The 21,135-nt window shown below is 43.3% G+C and overlaps 2 protein-coding genes across 2 annotated transcripts in view; both read right to left on the minus strand.

The window, feature by feature from the left end:
* itfg1 (integrin alpha FG-GAP repeat containing 1) overlaps positions 1-21,135 on the minus strand; it is a 357,461-nt gene that overhangs the window by 256,615 nt on the left and 79,711 nt on the right. The window contains exon 6 of the mRNA XM_038806657.1: positions 11,357-11,451. Coding sequence (XP_038662585.1) covers positions 11,357-11,451 — 95 coding nt within the window. The remainder of the gene's footprint in view (positions 1-11,356; positions 11,452-21,135) is intronic.
* LOC119971293 (ATP synthase F(0) complex subunit C2, mitochondrial-like) lies at positions 6,969-7,799 on the minus strand. Its single transcript, XM_038806658.1, is given in 2 exon segments — positions 6,969-7,282; positions 7,709-7,799. Coding segments are annotated over 2 exon segments (405 nt in total).

Genomic DNA, 21,135 nt, shown 5'->3' on the forward strand with positions numbered 1-21,135 from the left:
AAGGAATGTCTTTGAAACCATATGCAAGAATGCAACTGTCCCACTAATAACAATAAGAAGGGCCTTGGAAAATTACTTCTGAACCAATTTATTTTTTCATTTCCATGCACCTTTCATGGTACAGTCAGAAACACATCATAATTGTGTTGTTTAGCTCACAGGGCTAATCGCTGGCTTTGAAAGCAGACCAAGGCAAGCCAGCAGCACGGTTCGATTCCCGTAACAGCCTCCCCGAACAGGCACCGGAATGTGGCGACTAGGAGCTTTTCACAGTAACTTCATTTGAAGCCTACTCGTGACAATAAGCGATTTTCATTTCATAATTGTGCGAATCTCAAAGATACAACTCACAATGAAAAAGGTGATTTTCATATGTTTACTGTATTTCCAGCTTCATAGCCATTGTTTTGACTTTGTATTTGGTGCAACACAGATGTTGCAATTGAAAAGAATATCTGCCTTCCAAAAGTAAACCACAGTCACTACTTGAATTGATATCCAATAATTAAGCTCTCACTGCTCAACAAAAAACTATATACTTAGTTAACACAACACAAGTTGATGTACTGTTTTTCTTTTCACATAATCACAGAATTGTTACTGTTCAGATGGAGGCCATTCAGCCCATTGTGTCTGAACCGGTTCTCCGAATGAGCAATTCACCATGTGCCATTCCCTGGTCTTCTCCCCATAATCCTGCATATTCTTCCGTTTCATTTTGCAATAAGATTCCCTTTTGAATTTCTTGATTGAACCCGTTTCCACCAAACCTGCAAGCAGTGTATTCCAGATGCAAACCACTCGCTGTGTGGAAAAAACTTTTCCCCATTTTGCATTTGGTTCTTTTGCCGGTTAGTTTAAATCTGGGCTTTTGAATTCTTAATCCTTTGGTGAATGGGAACAGTTTCTCCCACTCCGCTTTGTTGAGATGCCTCATGATTTTGAATATCTCACCTTTCACGTTCTGCCAGGTAACCGTTGCCCCCTTAACAGTTCTTGAACTTTAGGATTTATAAAGAACAATATTGCACAGATACACTGATTGGCTGAACCAAGAATTTGATTGTTATTGAAAACCCACTAATGACCCTAGCACCATGTCTTGTCCTAAATCATAAAGAAAAACACTCAGACCAACATCAGCAAGATATGACTGAAATAAATTACAAGGTACAGGCAAAAACAAACCATCAAAATAAATCCCCAAAAATCAGTATCACAACAAAAACGTATACTCTCCAACACGGCCGTATTGCTGGCTGCAGCTCTGCTTTTGTAATGTACAGTTCCAACCATGAGGTGAAAGCACGTCCATGGATTTGAAATGATATTTTATTACAATCCCAGATCAGACCCCAACAGTGACGAGGACCCCAATATTTTATTTCAATTTTGTAAGACTGTGAGGAAAGGATACCTTTCTCCAGGAATGATTTCATGCAAAATGTGAATATGGTATACTGTATAAAAGCAAACTTTATTACAAACACAGCATTAAAATCTTTAACATCACATGAGAAAATAGCTCACAGTTACCCCTTAAAAAATACTACTCAGTACAGTGAGTACAATACGCTTAATTGCTACCTTTATACTCACATAAACAACGAGGGAACATACCATCTCAGCTCTCAATCCACTGTAAATACCAATGGTATTCAGGAATACTTGCTTTACAGAGATGTTCTTTGAAAAAGAGAGATCGCTTGACTGCTTTGAAGATAAGATCTAAATCCTGCCGGACCCATTCAGAAACTCTGTATGAATTCAGATTAGCCATATAAATACTGTGGCTACAGGAGCAAGACAAAGGCTAGGAATTCTGTGGGGAGTAGCTCACATCCTGATTCTTCAAAGCCTGTCCACCATTTACAAGGCACAGAGGTGTGATGGAATTATCTCCACTTGCCTGGATGAGTGCAGCTCTGACTACACTCAAGAAGCTTCACTGCATCCGGGACAAACAGATCACTTACAGGCACCCCATCCACAAATATTCACTCCCTCCATCTCCGAACAGTGGCAGTAGCGTGAACCATTTGTAGAATATACTGCAGGATCTCAACAAAGCTCCTTTGACAGCAGCCCCTAAATGCACGAGTGCTGCCATCGAGGAAGACGAGGGCAGCAGATGCATGGGAACACCACCACCTGGAAATTTCCCTCCAAGCCACTCGTCATTCCGACTTGGAAATATATCACCGTTCCTTTACCATCAAAGTCCTGCAACTCCGTTGCAGCACTGTGGGTATACTTACATAGTGGAACTGCAGCAGTTCAAAAAGGTAGCTCACCACCATTTTCTCGAGGGCAATTAGGGATAGAATAAATGCGGCACTAGCCATCAATGCCCACATTTCATGAATGATGTCTAAAACAATTATACTATGATTAATAGAAACAGGGTGGCACGCTGGCGCAGTGTTTAGCACTGCTGCCTACAGCGCTGAGGACCCGGGTTTGATCCCAGCCCCAGGTCACTGTGTGGAGTTTGCACATTCTCCCCATGTCAGCGTCAGTTTTACCCCCACAACCCAAAGATGTGCAGGTTAGATGGATTGGCCACGCTAAATTTCCCCTTAATTGGAAAAAAAATTGGGTACTCTAAATTTAAAAAAAATGATTAATAGAAACAATGTACCTAATAGCATAAATCTTCATTCAAATTAACTTTGTACTTTCCTTTTAATCTTATTTTTTTAGTCACAATGGTGATGAATGTAAATTGACTGTTGGATGGCAGTTGTTCATCATTTTCCTGTTAACACCTTCTCGCGACATATCTTTTGATTCTTTACTCGGTCCATTTGCTGTTCCCTTAGCCCTTGTACCATGAACCCTTTTGTCATTTTTAATCTTCTGTCTTCCACCCGATCTCACTTTTTTTATATTTTGTATATTATGATAGAAATTGGAATGGGTATGAGTGTTTTGCTTTGCACGTCAATTAGACATAAATATGTTCCAATTATATAATGCAAGATATACAAAGAATGTTTTGTTCCATACAAGGATTTTTTGTGATGTTTCGTTAGAAGAAAACTACACATGGTTTAATGTATCTGATAGATTCATAACTCTCAGCATGGGTGCACGTCCAGGTGTGAAGCTCTGTAACCCGCAAACGTATAATCCTTACAGAGCCGGATAGATGGGTGCTGCCTACTCTGCAAATTATACAGGGCGTATAATCCCCAGATCCTTCAAGTGCTGAAGGATCGCGTCAAGTGCAGCAAACAATGACTCAGGGACAAGCCTCCCCCCGAAAGTACCGGGGCATTAGGATCCATGTAGATACAGGCCTTGGCACCATTTACCCTGCCCCAACCCTCCTGGAACACTTTGGGGTATTTACCCAGTATGTCATACTGATTCCCAATGCCCATCCTAAAAACCTGTTGCCAATTGCCAGTCATGCTCCAGCAAATTGGGCCCCAGTCCCTGCACCACTACCAAAGTCATACCGAACATCGTCAGTATGCTACTAGAGTTACACAGTGGTCTCCAGGATGCTTAATGACTCATCAGTACAGGTTGGCAAACTTAAAAAAAAAAATTTAAGAGTACCCAATTACTTTTTTCCAATTAAGGGGCAATTTGGCGTGGCCAGTCCACCTACCCTGCACATCTTTTGGGTTGTGGAGGTGAGGCCCACGCAGACATGGGGAGAAGGCAGGTCGCCAACCTTGTCTTGGTATCACGCAACATCAGCGGCATGATCTGTGCGCAAAACTGTGGAAACATCTGATAGTCCACAATGGAGACGTCAGCTGCAGTGTCCATTTCCATCACTACAGGACAACTATTGGGTGGCACGGTAGCACAGTGGTTAGCACTGTTACTTCACAGCACCAGAGACCCACGATTCACAGCTTGGGTCATTGTCTGTGCAAAGTCTGCACGTTCTCCTCATGTCTGTGTGGGTTTCCTCCGGATGCTCCGGTTTCCTCTCACAAGTCCAGAAAGACGTGCTGTTAGGTGATTTGACATTCTGAATTTTCCTCAGTGAAACGAACAGGCGCCGGAATTTAGGAGATTTTCACAGTAACTTCACTGTAGTGTTAATGTAAGCCTACTTGTGGCACTAATAAAGATTCTTATTATTGGTTATTATTAATGTGACCTAGATTGGTGCTAGCCTTGGGGCCATGACACAGTGCAGCTGCATTAAACAGTCCTTCTCATCCGGGTGGCGGGGGGAGTGCACATGCAAGGCCTCGGTTCCTACTGATCTCGGCAACTGCACTGGACGGTATTCGGTGGACTGAATGTGGCGGCTCTGGCCATCACGTGTCCTCTGACCATACATTTGGCAATCTGGCCGGCACGTCTCTTTATAGTCAAGGGAAGTATCCCGCAGGTCAGCCGTGTCTCCCCGAGTATTTGGCCCAGTTGTGGAATTGTCTCCGAGGTTGCCGTTTGGGAGGTGATCTGGCTTGACTGGAATTGCCCCGTGACGCAGTAAGAGTTCGAAACGGAAGGCAGGCCAAACTACGGACACCATAATCCATGGACTCTGCACACCTTTCTCTGCGTGCTCACAGGAAAGTGACAGCTCGGTGGCCCATTTTAAATCTAAGGTGGGTTCTGCCAACAGCTTCCTCTGAGTGGCCATGTTGTTTATCCCACAAACCAGCCTAACCCTCAAAGTTTCAGAGAGGGTCAGCAGAGTATTGTACATAGTTCAATAAAATCTTGTACCACCACTGTTGGCTTCCTCAGTTACTAAACTGATAATGAGGACAAAGGAGACTCCGGCCTTAGTTGTGGAACCGCCCAGCCATGCTGGATGATTATTATCCCGGATCATGTCCCACAGGGAGATCCCACAGGTGGTCCTTGGAAGGGTTATGACAGCTGAGGTCTGTTGCACAGTGCTGCATTAAATACCTTTTGGAAGTCCATGTACCACATCAACAGCATTGCCCTCATTAAGCCTTTCGGTTACCTCTTCAAAAAACACAGCAACTCGCAATGCTCTGATAGTGGCTCAAGGCAGGTAAATAACTCAGTGACCAATTCAACTGGAGACAGCACCGTCGTGTTAAACCTATAGTGCTGCATGGTAACGGAAGGTTTAGGGGCATAATGTTCAGCTACCAACCTGACTAGCTCGTCAAACGATTTGGAGTCTGATGCGGCTGGGTAAGTGAAACTATTTTTTAAATTTCAAAAGCCAGGTCTCCGCAGGCGGTCAAAAAGATGACATTCTGACGGTCTTCCCCCAAAATACCGTTGGCCTGGAAGAAGTACCTCATGCAATCAGCATGCTTCTTCAGTCTTCTAGGCCTACATCAAAGGAACTTTTGTGTCCACACGTTCTGGGATAGTAATCGTCCGGAGTCTCCTTTGTCTTCATCACCAGTTTAGTAACTGAGGAAGCCAATAGTAAGGCACAAGAATTTATTGAACTCTATACAATACGCTGCTCACGGCAGTACCTCTCTCCCAATCCTGGTAGAAGCAACAGCTCTGGGCCCTGCTTGAGCCGGATTTATATTAGATCAATTAGCTCCAGCTGGGTGGCCATCGCCCCCTACCTGGGAAGCTTGTACTCCAAGAGTCCCACGTGGAAATCTGCAATGGCTTCCCCGTAGTCCTTGTGGAGGTTAGGACAGCTCAGAAGTTTTTTTTGCACAGTGCTGCATCAAATGCCTTTTGGAAGTCAATGTGCACCACATCAAAAGCATTGTCCTCATCAACCCTCTTGGTTACCTCTTCGAAAAACACAACTTTCCCTGAAGAAATGTATGCTTGCTTTCCTTAATTAACCTGTATTTGTCCATGTGACCAATAACGTTGGCTCGAATTGTTTCCAGAAGTTTCTCCACCAGCGTGGTTAAAATGAGCTTAACTTTCCACACTTTTGTACACTTCTCCACTCTTCTAGAAAGATTAGAAAAGTATGACCACTACCTCCACAATTTCCACTCTTACTTCCCTCAGAATCCTGGTGCCTAACCAACTTTGTTGTACACAGTCCATCTAATATATTAATTACTCCTTCTTTCACTGTGGCCTGGGTATATTATTATTCCTTGGTAAAGACAGGTGCAAAATATTAATTTAATGCTTCTGCTATCTCCCTGTCTCCATGAGTAAATCCCCTTTTTGATCCCTGATCAACCCTACCCTTCTTTTTATCATCTTTTTACTAATTATATGCCCATCGAAAACTTTGGGATTCCCTTTTGTGTTAACTGCTGGTTTCTTTTCATACTCCCTCTTTGCCTCTCTTATTTTATTTCTTTCTTCCCCTCTGAGGTTTCTACATTCAGCCTGGTTCTCCATGGTATTATCCATCTGATATCTGTCAGAAGGACATTTTTTATTTTTCATCTTGATCCATATCACTTTTGTCATACAGGGAGCAGCGGAATTGTTTACCCTACGTTTCACTTTTCAGACTATACACCTTGAAATCTCCTTCTAAATTTCCTTCTTCCGCTAAGATTCTCTGTTTCTCCTCTGAATGCAAATGCTCACTTTCATGGGGTGGGATTTTATGAGTGCCAATCGTATTCTAGCACATTTTAAAGTAACTTGTAATTATTGTGACAAGTAGACTTATATTAACACTGCAGTTAAGTTACTGTGTAAATCCCCTGGTCACCACACTATGCCGCCTGTTTGGGTTCACTGAGGGATAATTCAGAATGTCCAATTCACCTAACAACACATCTTTTGAGACTTGTGGGAGAAAACCGGAGCGCGGGGAGCTTGAGGGCAATTTTCTTTCTACTCAAAGTAAGATTTATTGAAGGATTTCAGGTGATTATTTAATATATATTTTTTATTTAAAATATTACGTTTCTTATCCATCTCCATTGGGAACATACATTTAGACTGCAGACAGGAGTCTAGGCGGGGGCCTCCAGACACATGGGCACACAGACCAGATGGTGAGACAATGATCAGTGTCAAATGTGCAGTTCTCTGGCAGCCCACCCTCCTCCGCCCCAGCCTCCTCACATGGCGAACAGGATGAGGAAGGCCACCATCAGACAGAAGAGACTCATTGCCTTGGACAGAGTAAAGCCTAGAATGATGTAGGAAAACAGCTGTTGCTGCTTATGCCAGAGATTCCTGGCATAACCAATGATAAGGCTGCCAAATATGGTGCCGATTCCAGCCCCCGATCTAGCGATACCAACCGTGGCAGCTCCAGCTCCAATAAACCTGGCCTCAGTGTTGATATCGTGGCTCAGGGCGCTGGTCTGCATCACTCTACATAGCATCTGGACAATGGGGTCTGAAGAGTGATGTGTTGGGTACTCTGGATCTGTGGAGACTGCGTTCACCCTAGCAGTAACACATACAGGCTACCAACACTTGAAATAGTACAACACTATTTTATTAAGCTAGGAACTGTTGAACATATTTTCACTGAGAGTCGACACTATGTTAGATTAAACTGAAGACCTATGCCTATCCTGACCAGTCTAGACTATCAGCACATGGTAAAGATCTGTGCTACAAGCTGTGAGCTCTATCCTTTTCAGAGGCTGCATTCCGAATGAGCGGGAAAACTAGTGCCCTCTGGCTTTATAGTGAACCTGCTCTAACTGGTGATTGGCTGCTGTGTTGTGTGTGTCTAGTGGTCTTGCAGTGTGTCAGTCAGTGTGTGTCTGCACCATTATATACTGATGTGTATATTATGACAAAGATCGTTAAGGGGTGTGCTGTACACATGCTGTTTCTGGTCAACTCTGGGTCGTTACAGCAATGGGTTAGGAAAGTACTCATGAAGTAGACTGCATCAAAGTTGGTGTGGTGGCAAATTTGTTGAAAGCAAACATTCTGGGGGTGGAGAATATTTACAATGGGGGGGGGGGGAAAGAGAGAGAGGAAAAAAAGTAAAATTTGGGGCCTCCCTTTTAAATGCTTTCACCCCAGCAGGAAGAAGCGGGTGCAATAAATTAGAGTCCAACACTGGTGCTCTGGCGTTAAACTAAGGTAATTACATAGGCATGAGGACATACTTGGCCCTAATGGACTGGATAGAAAGGCTAAAATGGTGTAATAATATTATTTATTAGTATCACAGTAGGTTCACATTAACACTGCAAAGGTGGTACTGTGAAAATCCTTCAGCCACCACACTCTGGCATCTGTTTAGGTACACTGAGGGAGAATTCAGAATGTTCAATTCACCTAACAAGCACATTTTTCACAACTTCGGGCCATGTGGGACGAAATCGGAGCAGACACGGGGAGAACGTGCAGACTCCGCACAATGGCCTAAACCGGGAATCGATCCCGGGTCCCTGGCACTGTGAAGCAACAGTGCTAACCACTATGCTACCGTGCCGTTAGATGATGAACAGGCATCATGGTGATATTAAATTGCTCCCAACCAAAATGTATTCCAGAGAGGAAGAAATATTTTAACAGAGAAAATGCATCTGTGGCTAAGCAAGGAGATTAAAGATAACATTAAGGAAAAAACTAAGACATCATATTGCAAAAGTCAGTAGCAGGCTGCAGGATTGGGAAACTTTTAGAGACCAACAACGGGTCACGAGAAAGTAATTAAAAAATCAAAAGCAGAAGATTCTGTAGTATATAAAAAGGAAAGAGAGTAGCTCAAGTCAACGTTGGTCCCTTAAGAGAATGAGTCTGGGGAATAATCGAGAACATAGAAAAGGCAGAGATACTAAAACAATATTTTGCATCGGGTTTCAGGGTGGAGGACACGAGAACCATCCCAATATTAACAGGTAATGCAGAGGTTATTGAAGAGGAGGAACTTAAAACAATCGCCATCACTAGGGAAAACGTAATGAGCAAACTATTGGGATTAAAGACAGACAAGTCCCCAGGGCCTGACAGCCTACACCCTTGAGTCTTAATGGAAGTTGTAGCAGAGATTGTGGAAGTAATGCTTATAATATTCTAAAATTCCCTAGATTCTGGAAAGGTTCCACTGTAACGCTCCTGTTCAAAAAGGGAGAAAGGCAGAAAGTCGGAAACTATGGACCAGTTAGTTTACCGTATGTCATTGGGAAATTGTTGGAATCCATTATTAAGTAAGTAGTAATGGGACATTTGGAAAGTTAAAACAGTCAGCATAGTTTTATGAAGGGTAAATCATGTTTGACTAATTTGCCAGAGTTCCTCGAAGACGTAACAAGCGAAGTGGATAATAGACTTACTGAAGATGTAAAAACAGAAAATACTGGACAATCTCAGCAGGTCTGACAGCATCTGTGGAGAGAGAAGGGAGCTAACATTTCGAGCCTGGATGACTGTCAAAACTGGAGAAGCTGAAAATAGGGTCAGATTTATACTGTAGTTGCAGGAGTGGAGCAGTGGGGCTGGATAGGGGGCCAGCGATAGGTGGAGATTGATAAAGATGTCGAGGACAGAAAGACGAAAGGAATGTAAACGTGGGTGATTAAGGCTACGAAGGGTGCTGATAGTGACACATAGAGATTAGAATGTGTGAATGGCAGAACAAAGGTGAGCTGTGTGTTAAAGGGCAACTAGGCCCAAGTGGGGTAGAGGGAACAATGGTGAGGGAAAAACAGATCAATGGAAGAAATGAATATAAATTGGTAGAAATAAAAACTGGACGAAGGTGGAGGAGAGAGTTCACAGTCAGAAATTCGTCACCATTCTCTGCCTGCTCTACAATGACATGCAAGCTGCAATCCTTACCAAAGGAACCACTACAGACCCAATACGTATGCAAACTGGGGTCCAATAGGGCTGTGTCATCATGCCAACGCTCTGCTCAATCTTCTTCTCAGCAACACTCCACCCTGTCACCCTGAAGCTCCCCACTCAAGTGGAGCTAACTTCCCGGAGAAGCAGGAAACCTCTGACGGCTCCAGGCGAGAATCAAGACCACCCCAACCTCTGTCATTGAATTACAGTACGAGCTGTGTGTGCTCACATTTAGAGTCCGAGTTACAAATCATCTTCAACGCATTCACCGAGGCATATGAGACTGGACCTCAGGCTAAATGTCCGGAAAACAAAGGCTCTCTACTAGCCTGCTCCTGCCACACAAAACTGCCCCCAGCCATTAGACAACGTGGGTCCTTTCCCATACCTCGAGAACCTCCTGTCTTTGCGAACAGACACGGTCAACAAAATCCAACATCAACTCTAATGCGCCAGTGCAGTCTTCGGACGCCTGACGAATAAAATATTCAAAGACTGAGACCTCAAACCTAGCATGTGGTCTATAGAGCAGCTGTGATCCCTGCCCATCTATATGCATCAGAAACATGGATAATGTACAGTAGACACCTCATATCCTTGGGAGATATATCACCAACGCTGCCTCCGCAAGCTTCCTCTCCCAGGCCAATAACCCAAGTATCGAGGCACTGGTCATGTTTGACCAACTGCGACGGGTGGGCCACAAATGTCTGCATGCCCAACACCACACTCCCAAAACAAGTGCTCTGCTCCGAGCTCTGCATTGGCAAGTGATCACTAGGAGAGCCGAGGAAACACTACAAGGACACTCTAGTCTCACTAAATAAATGCAACATCCCCACCAAAATGTGCCAATCGCTTGCCTTAGAACGCACAAACTGGAGAAAAAGCATCTGCGAAGGCACCAATTACCTCGAGCGTCGTAGCATGAGGCACGCGGAGGCTAAGCATAAACAGCGGAAGAAGAGCACAGAGTGCAGAGTGTCTCATCCACCGACCTCATCTTGCACCACCTGCCAAACCTGTGGCAGAGTCTGTGGATCCAGGATCAGACTATTCAGCCACTGCAGAACCCACCTCCCCCGAGTGGAAGCAAGTCATCCTCGACGCTGATGGACTGCCCAAGAGAGAAGAGAGACTTGGCCATGGGAGGGAATAAAATTCCATCTCACCCTCTACCCCCAAAAAACAAATATAATACTCCAGTTTTGGGAAGAAACTGTTTAGTTGAGCAAATGGACAGGTTGCTTTGTGAGTGTGTACAGACATTTGTGTTTCGGAGTGTGAGATTCTATGCAGGCATAAACTATTTTGAGATGCTGAACTCAAATTTCCATCTTCCACTCCTTGGGGGGTGGAGAGAGGAGGGGGAAAGGAAATTGAAATTAGTTATTATTGAAAGCAAGGTTTTATATCTGCTGAAAGTAATTGTAACATGTTTCGTAGCGATTTCCAAGAAGAATTACAGGTACACCATTCGCATTACATAAATTCTATTCAAAAGAGCCTAATGTAGAGCAGAAATGTGTTTACGTTTGAAATGTTTCATACTGACTAACATCTCCTGCATCATTAAACATCTCTATTAAATTCTACACCATTAAAGCCTTTTTGCCACAAAATATTATGCCGGTACAACTCTTACATTAATTTGCTTTTATTTATCTGTGGTATTCAGCAATCTTACCTGCAGTGAAGTCTTTATTCAGGTCAATGAAAGCATGAGAATGAGGTACATACATTTGCATATCATTATCCAAAGTTGAATACCATGTTTGATTTCTGGAAAAGAAAATCAGTGTTCAAAGTTATGACATAACTTCTGTCTCGAGGTGTGTGTGAATTAGTAGTGAAAGAATATAATAAACTGATTAGTAACTGAATCATATTTTCAGTCTTAATTTCTGCTTTTCAGTTTTGAGTTAACAAAAGAAAAGGCAAAATATTATGGATTTTCCAAGAATGTAGACTGCTCTCAGATTAATCATTTTGAAAGCACCTGAGGGACAACAGGAAATCAGCAGTGTTTAATATGCTATACTCAATGCATTTGTATTAATTAGATCCAGAATGTAGCCAGAATTGAGGCTTCTCATATTCTTTGCTGAATTCCAGATACTTGTGCAGTAGTAGTGGGGGGAGAAAAGGTAGAGAGCCTGCCAGCAATGACATCCTGCCACAAACTAGCTCCCATGATGTGAGGCCACTTGAGCAGCTAACCATTTCCCATGATCCTGGCCCACAAGGGGAGTGATAATGCTCGTATAGGGGTAAACAAGCTGGTAATGTTGTGATATGGTGGGGTGGGTTGAATTACTCTCCCTTTAATAAATGATTAACATAACTAATACATTTTTCCTTAAAATCTACCTCTTTAAACAATCTCGGCCATTTTCCCTCATGTGGCTGTTGGCTCAGTGTCTAATTTTGTTTTATAAAGCTCCTGTGAAGTCTCTTGGGATATTTTGTAATGTAAAAAAGGTTCTAAATAAATATAATTTCTCCTTTATTTGAAAGTTGCAGGAGGATAAAGGGGGTAAAGGCTTTGACGTCATAAAGTATATTTTTTCACAGAGGAAATAACCAGAAAATGCATGTGCCGTGATGGTTCTTGCATTAAGTGTTCTCTGTTCCATTGTGAAGCTCCTTGTTCTCCATGATAATGGAAGAGAACAATATGCACATCCAGCTCCTGAAAAAACATGAATGCGGTGAGGGAGTAGCAATCTGTAAATCTGACTGTACTATTAACCAGTTATCTTTTAAGAAGATTGGCGGAACAGACATGTGGTGATCTGACCCTGTGAGCACAAGCTTCGGTGTATGCATGAAGAATAGCAAAAATAAAAAGAATTGCTGCAGAAATCTGTATTCCATATTTTCAGTCGTCTCTACATCAGGAACACAACACTGCTGCCTATCTCAACTGGTTATTACAACTGCGACACCATAACATTCAGTTTAAGTTACTTCGATACATAAGCTACTTAAGGCACTCTCGAAAGGTTACTGGGGACACGGCAGATCAAACATTGTAAGGCTGAAAGAACACAAGGAAATGAAGTGTTGCAAAGATGCACATGAGGGGCCTCACGGTAGCATGGTGGTTAGCATCAATGCTTCACAGCTCCAGGGTCCCAGGTTCGATTCCCGGCTGGGTCACTGTCTGTGCGGAGTCTGCACGTCCTCCCCGTGTGTGCGTGGGTTTCCTCCGGGTGCTCCGGTTTCCTCCCACAGTCCAAAGATGTGCGGGTTAGGTGGATTGGCCATGCTAAATTGCCCGTAGTGTAAGGTTAATGGGGGGATTGTTGGGTTACGGGTATACGGGTTACGTGGGTTAAGTAGGGTGATCATTGCTCGGCACAACATCGAGGGCCGAAGGGCCTGTTCTGTACTGTTCTATGTTCTATGTCTATGCTGGAGCAACTTCTACCTGGATTTTCACATTTAAAAAATCCCAACATTTTAGGCATGGTAAATCTAGTATGAGCAAAATTCCACCCTTGAAGTTCAGCAGTCCTTGGGCAGGAACTGAAGGTTGGCGGTTATGGGGTTGGGAGTGTAAGCCAGAATTGGGTGGTCCTGTTCTATGGTAGCTTTGGGGTTATGGCTCTGGAGTTTGGCAGAGCCGAGGTTAGATTCACAGGCAGATTTTGGGAGTTGAAGGAGGTGAAAGCTTTTAAAAGCATGCTCCAGATCTAACAGTTCGGTGGAAATTTCTAAGCTTTATCTACAAATAGTGAGTTAAATGTTTTATGTTTGTCGAATAACTAAATCAGTAAATATTTAGAAAATGTATGTGCATATACAGGGGCAGGTAATGATAAGAGTTAGCCACATTCTTACTCAACTGGTTTGCAAATAGAAAAGTTTTCCATTCTTCCATTTGAATGCCAATTTGTGGAAACAGCACTGTAGAGTATTCCTTCTTACTTACAAAGTTCTGTAGACTGTCAAATCCATGCAACTAGAATTATGTACAAAGAACAAAGAACAATATAGAACAGGAACAGGCCCTTCGGTCCTCCAAGCCTGTACCGGTCATGATACCAACCTTTGCCAAAACCCTCAGCACTTCCTTGTGCCATATCCCTCTATACCAATCCTGTCCATGTGTTTGTCAAGATGCCTTTTGAACGCCGTTAATGTATCTGCTTCCACAGCCTCCCCTGGCAACGCGTTCCAGACACTTGCCACCCTCTGCGTAAAAAACCTGCCTCGCACATCTCCTCTAAACTTTGCCCCACGGACCTTAAACCTATGTCCCCTGGTGACTGACCCCGCCACCCTGGAAAAGAGTGCCTGCCCATCCACTCTATCAATGCCCCTCATAATCTTGTAGATCTTTATCAGGTCACCCCTCAACTGCCGTCTTTCTAATGAAAAACAGTCCAAGTCTATTCAGCCTCTCCACATAGCTAACACCCTCCAGACCAGGCAACATCCTGGTAAACCTCCTCTGCACCCTCTCCAAAGCCTCCACATCCTTCTGGTAGTATGGTGACCAGAATTATGCGGAATATTCTAAGTGCAGCCTTACCAAGGTTCTGTACAACTGTAGCATGACTTGCCAGTTTTTATATGTGATACCCCGTCCAATGAAGGCAAGCATTCCATATGCTTTCTTGACAACCTTGTCCACTTGTGTTGCCACCTTCAAAGATCTGTGGACCTGCATGCCTAGATCTCTCTGACTTTCTATATCCCTAAGAGTTTTCCCATTTACGGTATATTTCCCTTCTATGTTAGACGTACGAAAATGCATTACCACACATTTGTCCAGGTTAAATTCCATTTGCCATTTCTCTGCCCAAGTCTCCAACCTATCTATGTCATGCTATACCTTCTGACAATCCTCAACACTAACTGCCACTCCGCCAATCTTGATGTCGTCCGCGAACTGACTAGTCAGACCAGCTACATTTTCCTCCAAATCGTTTATGTACACCATAAACAATAGAGGCCTAAGCACCGATCCCTGTGGAACACCACTAGTCATAACCTTCCATTAAGAAAAAACCCTTCTAATGTTGCCCTTTGCCTTCTGTGACCGAGCCAGTTCTGTATCCATCTTACCACCTATGATCCCGTGTGACTTCACCTTTTGTACCAGTCTGCCATGAGGCACCTTGTCAAAGGCTTTACTGAAGTCCATGTAAACAACATCCACCGCCCTCCCCTCATCAATCGTCTTTGTCACCTCCTCAAAAAACTCGATCAAGTTAGTGAGGCACGACCTCCCCTTCACAAAACCATGCTGTCTATCGCTTATGAGTCCATTTGTTTCCAAATGGGTATAAACCCAGTCTCTGAGAATTCTCTCCAATAATTTACCTACCACCAACATGAGGCTCACCAGCCTACAGTTTCCAGGATTATCCCTGCTACCTTTCTTAAACAGCGGTACCACATTAGCTATTTTCCAGTTCTCTGTGTTCCAAATACAACGTTTGTAGGGTATTGTTTACAGAGAGTCCGGAGAGCACTGCCCGGGTCATCACAAGTATCTACGGTATTACCCATGGTGGAATTCTAATTCCACTCTCGTTTCCTAGTAGTCTAGAGAACACTGCCCGAGAATTACCTAATAATCTGGAGCACACAGCCCGGAATCGTCTCCTAGCAGTCCCGAGAACCCCGCCTGTAAATTCTAGAGAACACAGCCCGGAATTATGGCGGCAGTCCCAGACCGCCCCTAGTGACGATAACTGCAGGGGTCACTTACCCTCCTTAAAACGGGTTCGCTGGACTGACCTGGATCTCGCAGAGGCTTCTCGACAAACCAACGGCAAGGCTGAGCAACGATCAAACTAGTAGTAGGCGAATACCAAGGTGGAAAAGAAAATTTTACTCACGTTGGGGGCCAAATTCGTCCTCTACTTTGAACGAGCTCAGTCGATTACGCCGGTTGGGTAGCGCAGACACCTCTGGAGATCCCACCACTGCCACCAAATGTGAATTGCGCTTTCACATAGCCGTACGTCAGTCCAGAAGTAAAACACTCGAACACGTTGGTAACGAATATTGGTTTATTCACGGCCGGGACAAACCTCTAAGCAGTCGGGGAACCACCTTCGAGAAGTGCCAAAGTCCCAGAGTATGGACTGTCCCTTTATACAATCACAGCTTAGAGGTGGTCCCCTTAAATTCCTAGATACACCAATGATTTGGCAAGGATCCAGAACATGTACTTATATGGAATTATTATCCTCGAGGTAGGGTGGTTACTATGACAATCATTAGCACGGTTCACTAATACTGCTGCTGCTAACGGTTTTCTTATCCTATCCGTCCATCAGGTCCAACTTCCTTATCTCCTTCCCTCTCGTGCTCCTGAGTCAGCTCTTTCACATTCCAATGCCCATTGTCTCAGTTGACAAGGTTTTACACACTCATCTTTGCTGTCTCTGCACTAACAGATACAGAGATCTGTTCTCATTCCATTCCCTTAACCCTTTAACATCCTTTTACTTGATGATCACAGATATATTTCAGAACCTTAATATTACGTACAGACAGCAAGGTTAAAACAAGACAATAAATGTAATCCACTTCCACATTAAGATCGTTATATTTTAGGTAAACTGGAGGAATGAAAGGGGCCATGTGACCTGCACCAAATCTTGTCTGACAACAAGTTTGGGTGGCTTGGTTGTTACATGTTAAAATGGAGCCCAGGTTGTTTAACTGGAAGAAGGGGCAAGATGTTCAGACCTGTAGACTGGTATGACTACGGATAAACTGTTAGCTGCCAATTCTCAGAGGGAGGTGTTAAGAATGTCAGGTTTTGTAAATGATTGTACTTTAAACTGTCTATTTAATTTAAAGATAAAATGGAGTTGGGGTCTGATAACTAATTAGCATGTTGTCCTGAGCATAAGGCTCCTGTGACTGACGTCCATGTTTTGAGAGCTGGTCAATCCATAGGATGTCACTGTAGGATCTGCTTACAGGATGTTTTGCTAAGATATCACTGCTAGTCAGCAAAGATCAGACAGAAAGCAAGAACGTATAGATAGAGGCAGCCAGAATGTGGGTGGGAGCTCGCACTCAGAGTAAAGAGACTAAGCTTGTGAGGATTTAAACAAGGCTTTAAGAGTCACCAAGAGGGAGGAATCTTCAGGGCAACCCCCACTGTGAAAATCAGTTCAAGGATTAGAAATTATCTGCCTGGAAAAGGAAAAAGGAAGCGAACCAACAGTAGCTGGTAATACCTTCAGACTGTTTGTGGCAGTTTCCACTGAAGAAATGAGTGGCAGGGAATTTTGGTTGTTTTAAAAGTTAATTTATGTAATTTAGAGTATAAGTTGCTTCATTGAATAGTGTTTAGTCCATGTTGCTTTTAGTTCAAATCTTGTAGTACCAAGTCTTGGCATGCAGCAGCACTGATGCAAGTAAGTAGGATTTGCAGCCAATCAAATTGAAGTATTCATCCACACCAACCAGGAAATTAAAATTACTTAAATATCTTCACTTTTTATTTCATTTTTCAAATAGCGAAATAAATGTATGACTGCATCAAAACAGATGCAAAAAAGGTACAGACTTCTCGGAAGAAACTTACAATGTGGAATTTTTAAATCATTAAGGAGAAATTTAACATTCCACAAATATAAAATGAGCTTTTCAGAGCCAGTAAAGGTGGTGAGCAGTATTTATGAAAACCATGGACTGCACCCAGTGTGCGTTATCCAGGATTTTTAGGAGAAAGCGGTTGTCAGTTCATGATTGCAAGGGAGATGGCAACACCTCTACAGTGTACCTCACTATATGGATTTCCACATTATTCTACGCAAGTTCAAACTTCTGATGATATTGTCAGTTTACATAGAGTAATGTTGCCGAACGCTGACATCATTGCCCCATCTCAGTCTGGGCAGCATATTTCTGCAACATGGCCTTACTATTAACATATGTAAGTGGGCGGCACTGTTGCTTCACAGCATCAGGGTCCCAGGTTCAATTTCCGGTTTGGGTCACTGTCTGCGGAGTTGGCACATTCTCCCCATGTCTACGTGTGTTTCCTCCGGGTGCTCCGGTTTCCTCCCACAAGTCCGAAAAACATACTGTTAGGTAATTTGGACATTCTGAATTCTCCCTCTGTACACTCGAACAGGTGCCGGAATGTGGCGACTAGGGGCTTTTCACAGTAACTTCATTGCAGTGTTAAATATAAGCCTACTTGTGACAATAAAAAATATTAAAGATTATTATATTACTCATTATAATCATTACTCAAGTTTGCTTCTCTTACTGATTGCAAAATTAAACAATTTATTTTACAGATGGCTTTGTCTTACTTATGTGTTAATCAGTTCATCTTTTCTGAAGATTAGAGAGGCGCATGTAGTGGCATAATCAACATGATACCCATTTTATAACATAAGGTGTTTTGTTGTATGGCCCTCATGGCCATGATATCATGATACTAGACACTGGTTAAGACAGGTCAGGAACCACTTACATGGGAGATACAGAACCAGAGACAATATTTAGTGCACACCCCAAATTGTAGCCAGCACTAATATAAGATGAATAAATATTAAGAAAATGAATGCTACCAATTGTGCAATTGCTCAGGATCTTTTCTACCCGTTTCACAGGGCAGTTTAAAGCCATGGGTAGTGAGAACACGTTTCAAAATTACTAAGCAAAAAGTAACAGCAGCAATACATACTTTTCCTTCAATGGAAACCAAACCTATTGGAGCTTGGAAATAAATTTCTATAACAATCACATTGAATTTAAAATATTTGATCCCAAAGGAGGCTGACTTAAACCATAGTTTCCTACAGGCAATTATGGTGACATTTTCTTATGACTCTCAAGCTCAGTGGGCCGAAACATTACATTCACTATTGCAACATAATGAAACAGTTCAGCCTATTTTTAAAAATACATTGAAACAGTTTTATCTTCTTGGTTCTTGTATTGCTATGTTAAATTGTCCCCAGTTGGGATTGCGGGAATAGGGCAGGGGAGTGGATCTGTGCAGATGCTCTTTCAGAGAGTGGGTGCAGACTCAATGGGCCGATGACCTCCTTCTGCACTGTTGGGATTCTATGAAACCCCTGCCTGATCTTAGGTTTTTTTCCCATTTAGTCCCAAGTTATGAAATCACTGGCAAAGCAGCATTTATTTCCCATCCTGAAATGCCCTCAAGATGATGGTGAGCAACTTTGTTGAGCAGCAATTCATCTGATGCAGGTGCTGTTAAGTAGGGAGTTGCAGGATTTTATCTTTAAATGAAGGATAACAGTATACTTCCAAGTGAGAAAGGTGTGTAGCTTGGAAGTGGTGGTGTCCATGCAGAGATCGCATGTTTGAAAGGGTAATGGCGAGTTGCTTGGGAAGTTGCTGCAGAGCACCTTATGGCACATATTGTGGCCAAGCTGGGCTGGTGGTGAAGGGAGTGAATGTTTAAGGAGGTGGATGGAGTGCCAATCAAGCAGGCTGCTTTGCCCTGAACAGTGTTGAGCTTGAATGTTGTTGAAGCTTCTCTTCCTTTCTTCAAATACGTTTTGGCTGTTTGATTAAGTGTTTACTGAACATAGATTACACTGAAACACTGAGAAACACCCACTATCATCTCATACCCTGGAAATCAAGAGGGAAGGCCGTACCATGCCGATCCCCAGAGGGTTCTGGATGCTCCAACATCCAGTATATTCAAGGCTGAGATCAATGGATTTTTGATCTCTCGGGAAATCAAAGGAAATGGGAAGGTGGCAGTAAAGTGGAATTGAGATAGAAGATCAGCTATGGGAGGACCGTTGGGGTCAAATGGTCCACTCCTGCTCCTATTTCCTATAATGGAAATGGACCTTCTGATGCTCTCACTCAGAGTCATAGATGTTTACAGCATGGAAACAGGCCCTTTTGCCCAGCTTGTTCATGCCACCCAGTTTCTATCACCAAGCTAGTCATATCCCTCTACACCCAAGCTTTTTCCGATTGGCAGGTAGTGACTAGTGGAGTACCGCAGGATCTTTGAGAGGACCCCAAGCCTCAGGTCTATTTCTTTTTCTTGCTAATTCTGATGCCTCTTCTTTGAATCTAACATTATCTTTAATTTCCATTGTAATCTATGGTTTGGCCACAGTTTGCTTTCTACTCTTGGGCCAAATAGGAATAAATAACTTTTGGAGTTCACCAATTTGTTTGTTAAATGCCTGCTATTGCCTGTCCGCTGTCTTACCTTTCTAATGTTTCCCAGTCTGTCATAGCCAACTCATGCCTCATACCAGCATAGTTATCTTTATTAAGGTTCAGGGCCCTGATCTCAGCATCAACTACCTCACTGTCTACCTTGATAAAGAATTCTATCATATTATGGTTACTCACCCCCCTTGTAGCCATCTGGGATGGCCACTTTCAGCATATAAAATGGACACTCGCAGAGCATACAGGGAAAAATGGACAATGCAAAGTAACAAGCAGGCACAGAGCCTGAATGTGTATTCCGAAGACAGACTGCAGACAGAACCAAAACTCTTGGCCGATTTGCACATTGATGGCCCATCTCCGATAAACAAAAGACTAGAGCTCAGGTAGCCGATACCGTCCCAGACATTCCGGCGCCACTACCTCAGCAAGAAGATACAAACAAAGCAAGGCCAACGGCCACTTAGGACATGCCCAGCCATCAGGGCACCCACCCCTTTATTGGCTCAGATCGATGGTGGTGATCGAGAAGCTGCCCAATTGATTGGGACCAAGTTTAAGGCCCGCCTAAAAGCACGCGAAGCCCCCCGCCCGAGCATAAGAAGGAATCCCCGCCATGTGTTCACTCTCTTGGAATCGGCTCTCAACTGGAGAGACCCCTCCGCCATGCGCCACCAGACGCAAGTAAATTCAAGTTCAACGCTCGCTACCAGTCGGACGACCATAGCTATACTCCTTCTACTTCTTCAAACCCAACAGCCTCAGATCCGAACAACGGCCACTGTTCCTCTGACCTAAATGGGCACCTGCAGTTAAGTACAGGTGTTAGTGATAGACGTAGTTTAGCCTGTAGTGTTATTGTGCATGAATAAATCATACTGTGTGTAAATAAAGTACCACTGACTTTGAACTAAGTAACTGGTGCATTGGCTCTTTGATCGATATTCGGTTGAACCTTGTGGCGGTATCAAGAGATACCTGGCAACTCTGAAAGCATATTCATAATTAAGATTAAGAAAGGCGGCCTTATTAACCGCTATATTTATAGCCACAAAAGAGAGCAACACCCCAAGGGTTCTCTATCAACTAGATTGCCAACTAATCCTCTCTCATTGCACAACACCCAGTCCAAGATGGTCTGTTTCCTTGTTGGTTCCTCAACGTATTGGTCCAGAAAACCATCCCGTATACACTCAAAGAATTCCTCCTCTATTGTACTGTGACTAATTTGACTCACCCAATCTTTATGCAGATGGAAGTCACCCGTAATAACAGCTGTTCTTTTATCACATGCAACTCTGA

The sequence above is a fragment of the Scyliorhinus canicula genome, chromosome 9 (genome assembly GCF_902713615.1).
Source record: "Scyliorhinus canicula chromosome 9, sScyCan1.1, whole genome shotgun sequence".
Classification (NCBI taxonomy): Eukaryota; Metazoa; Chordata; class Chondrichthyes; order Carcharhiniformes; family Scyliorhinidae; genus Scyliorhinus; species Scyliorhinus canicula.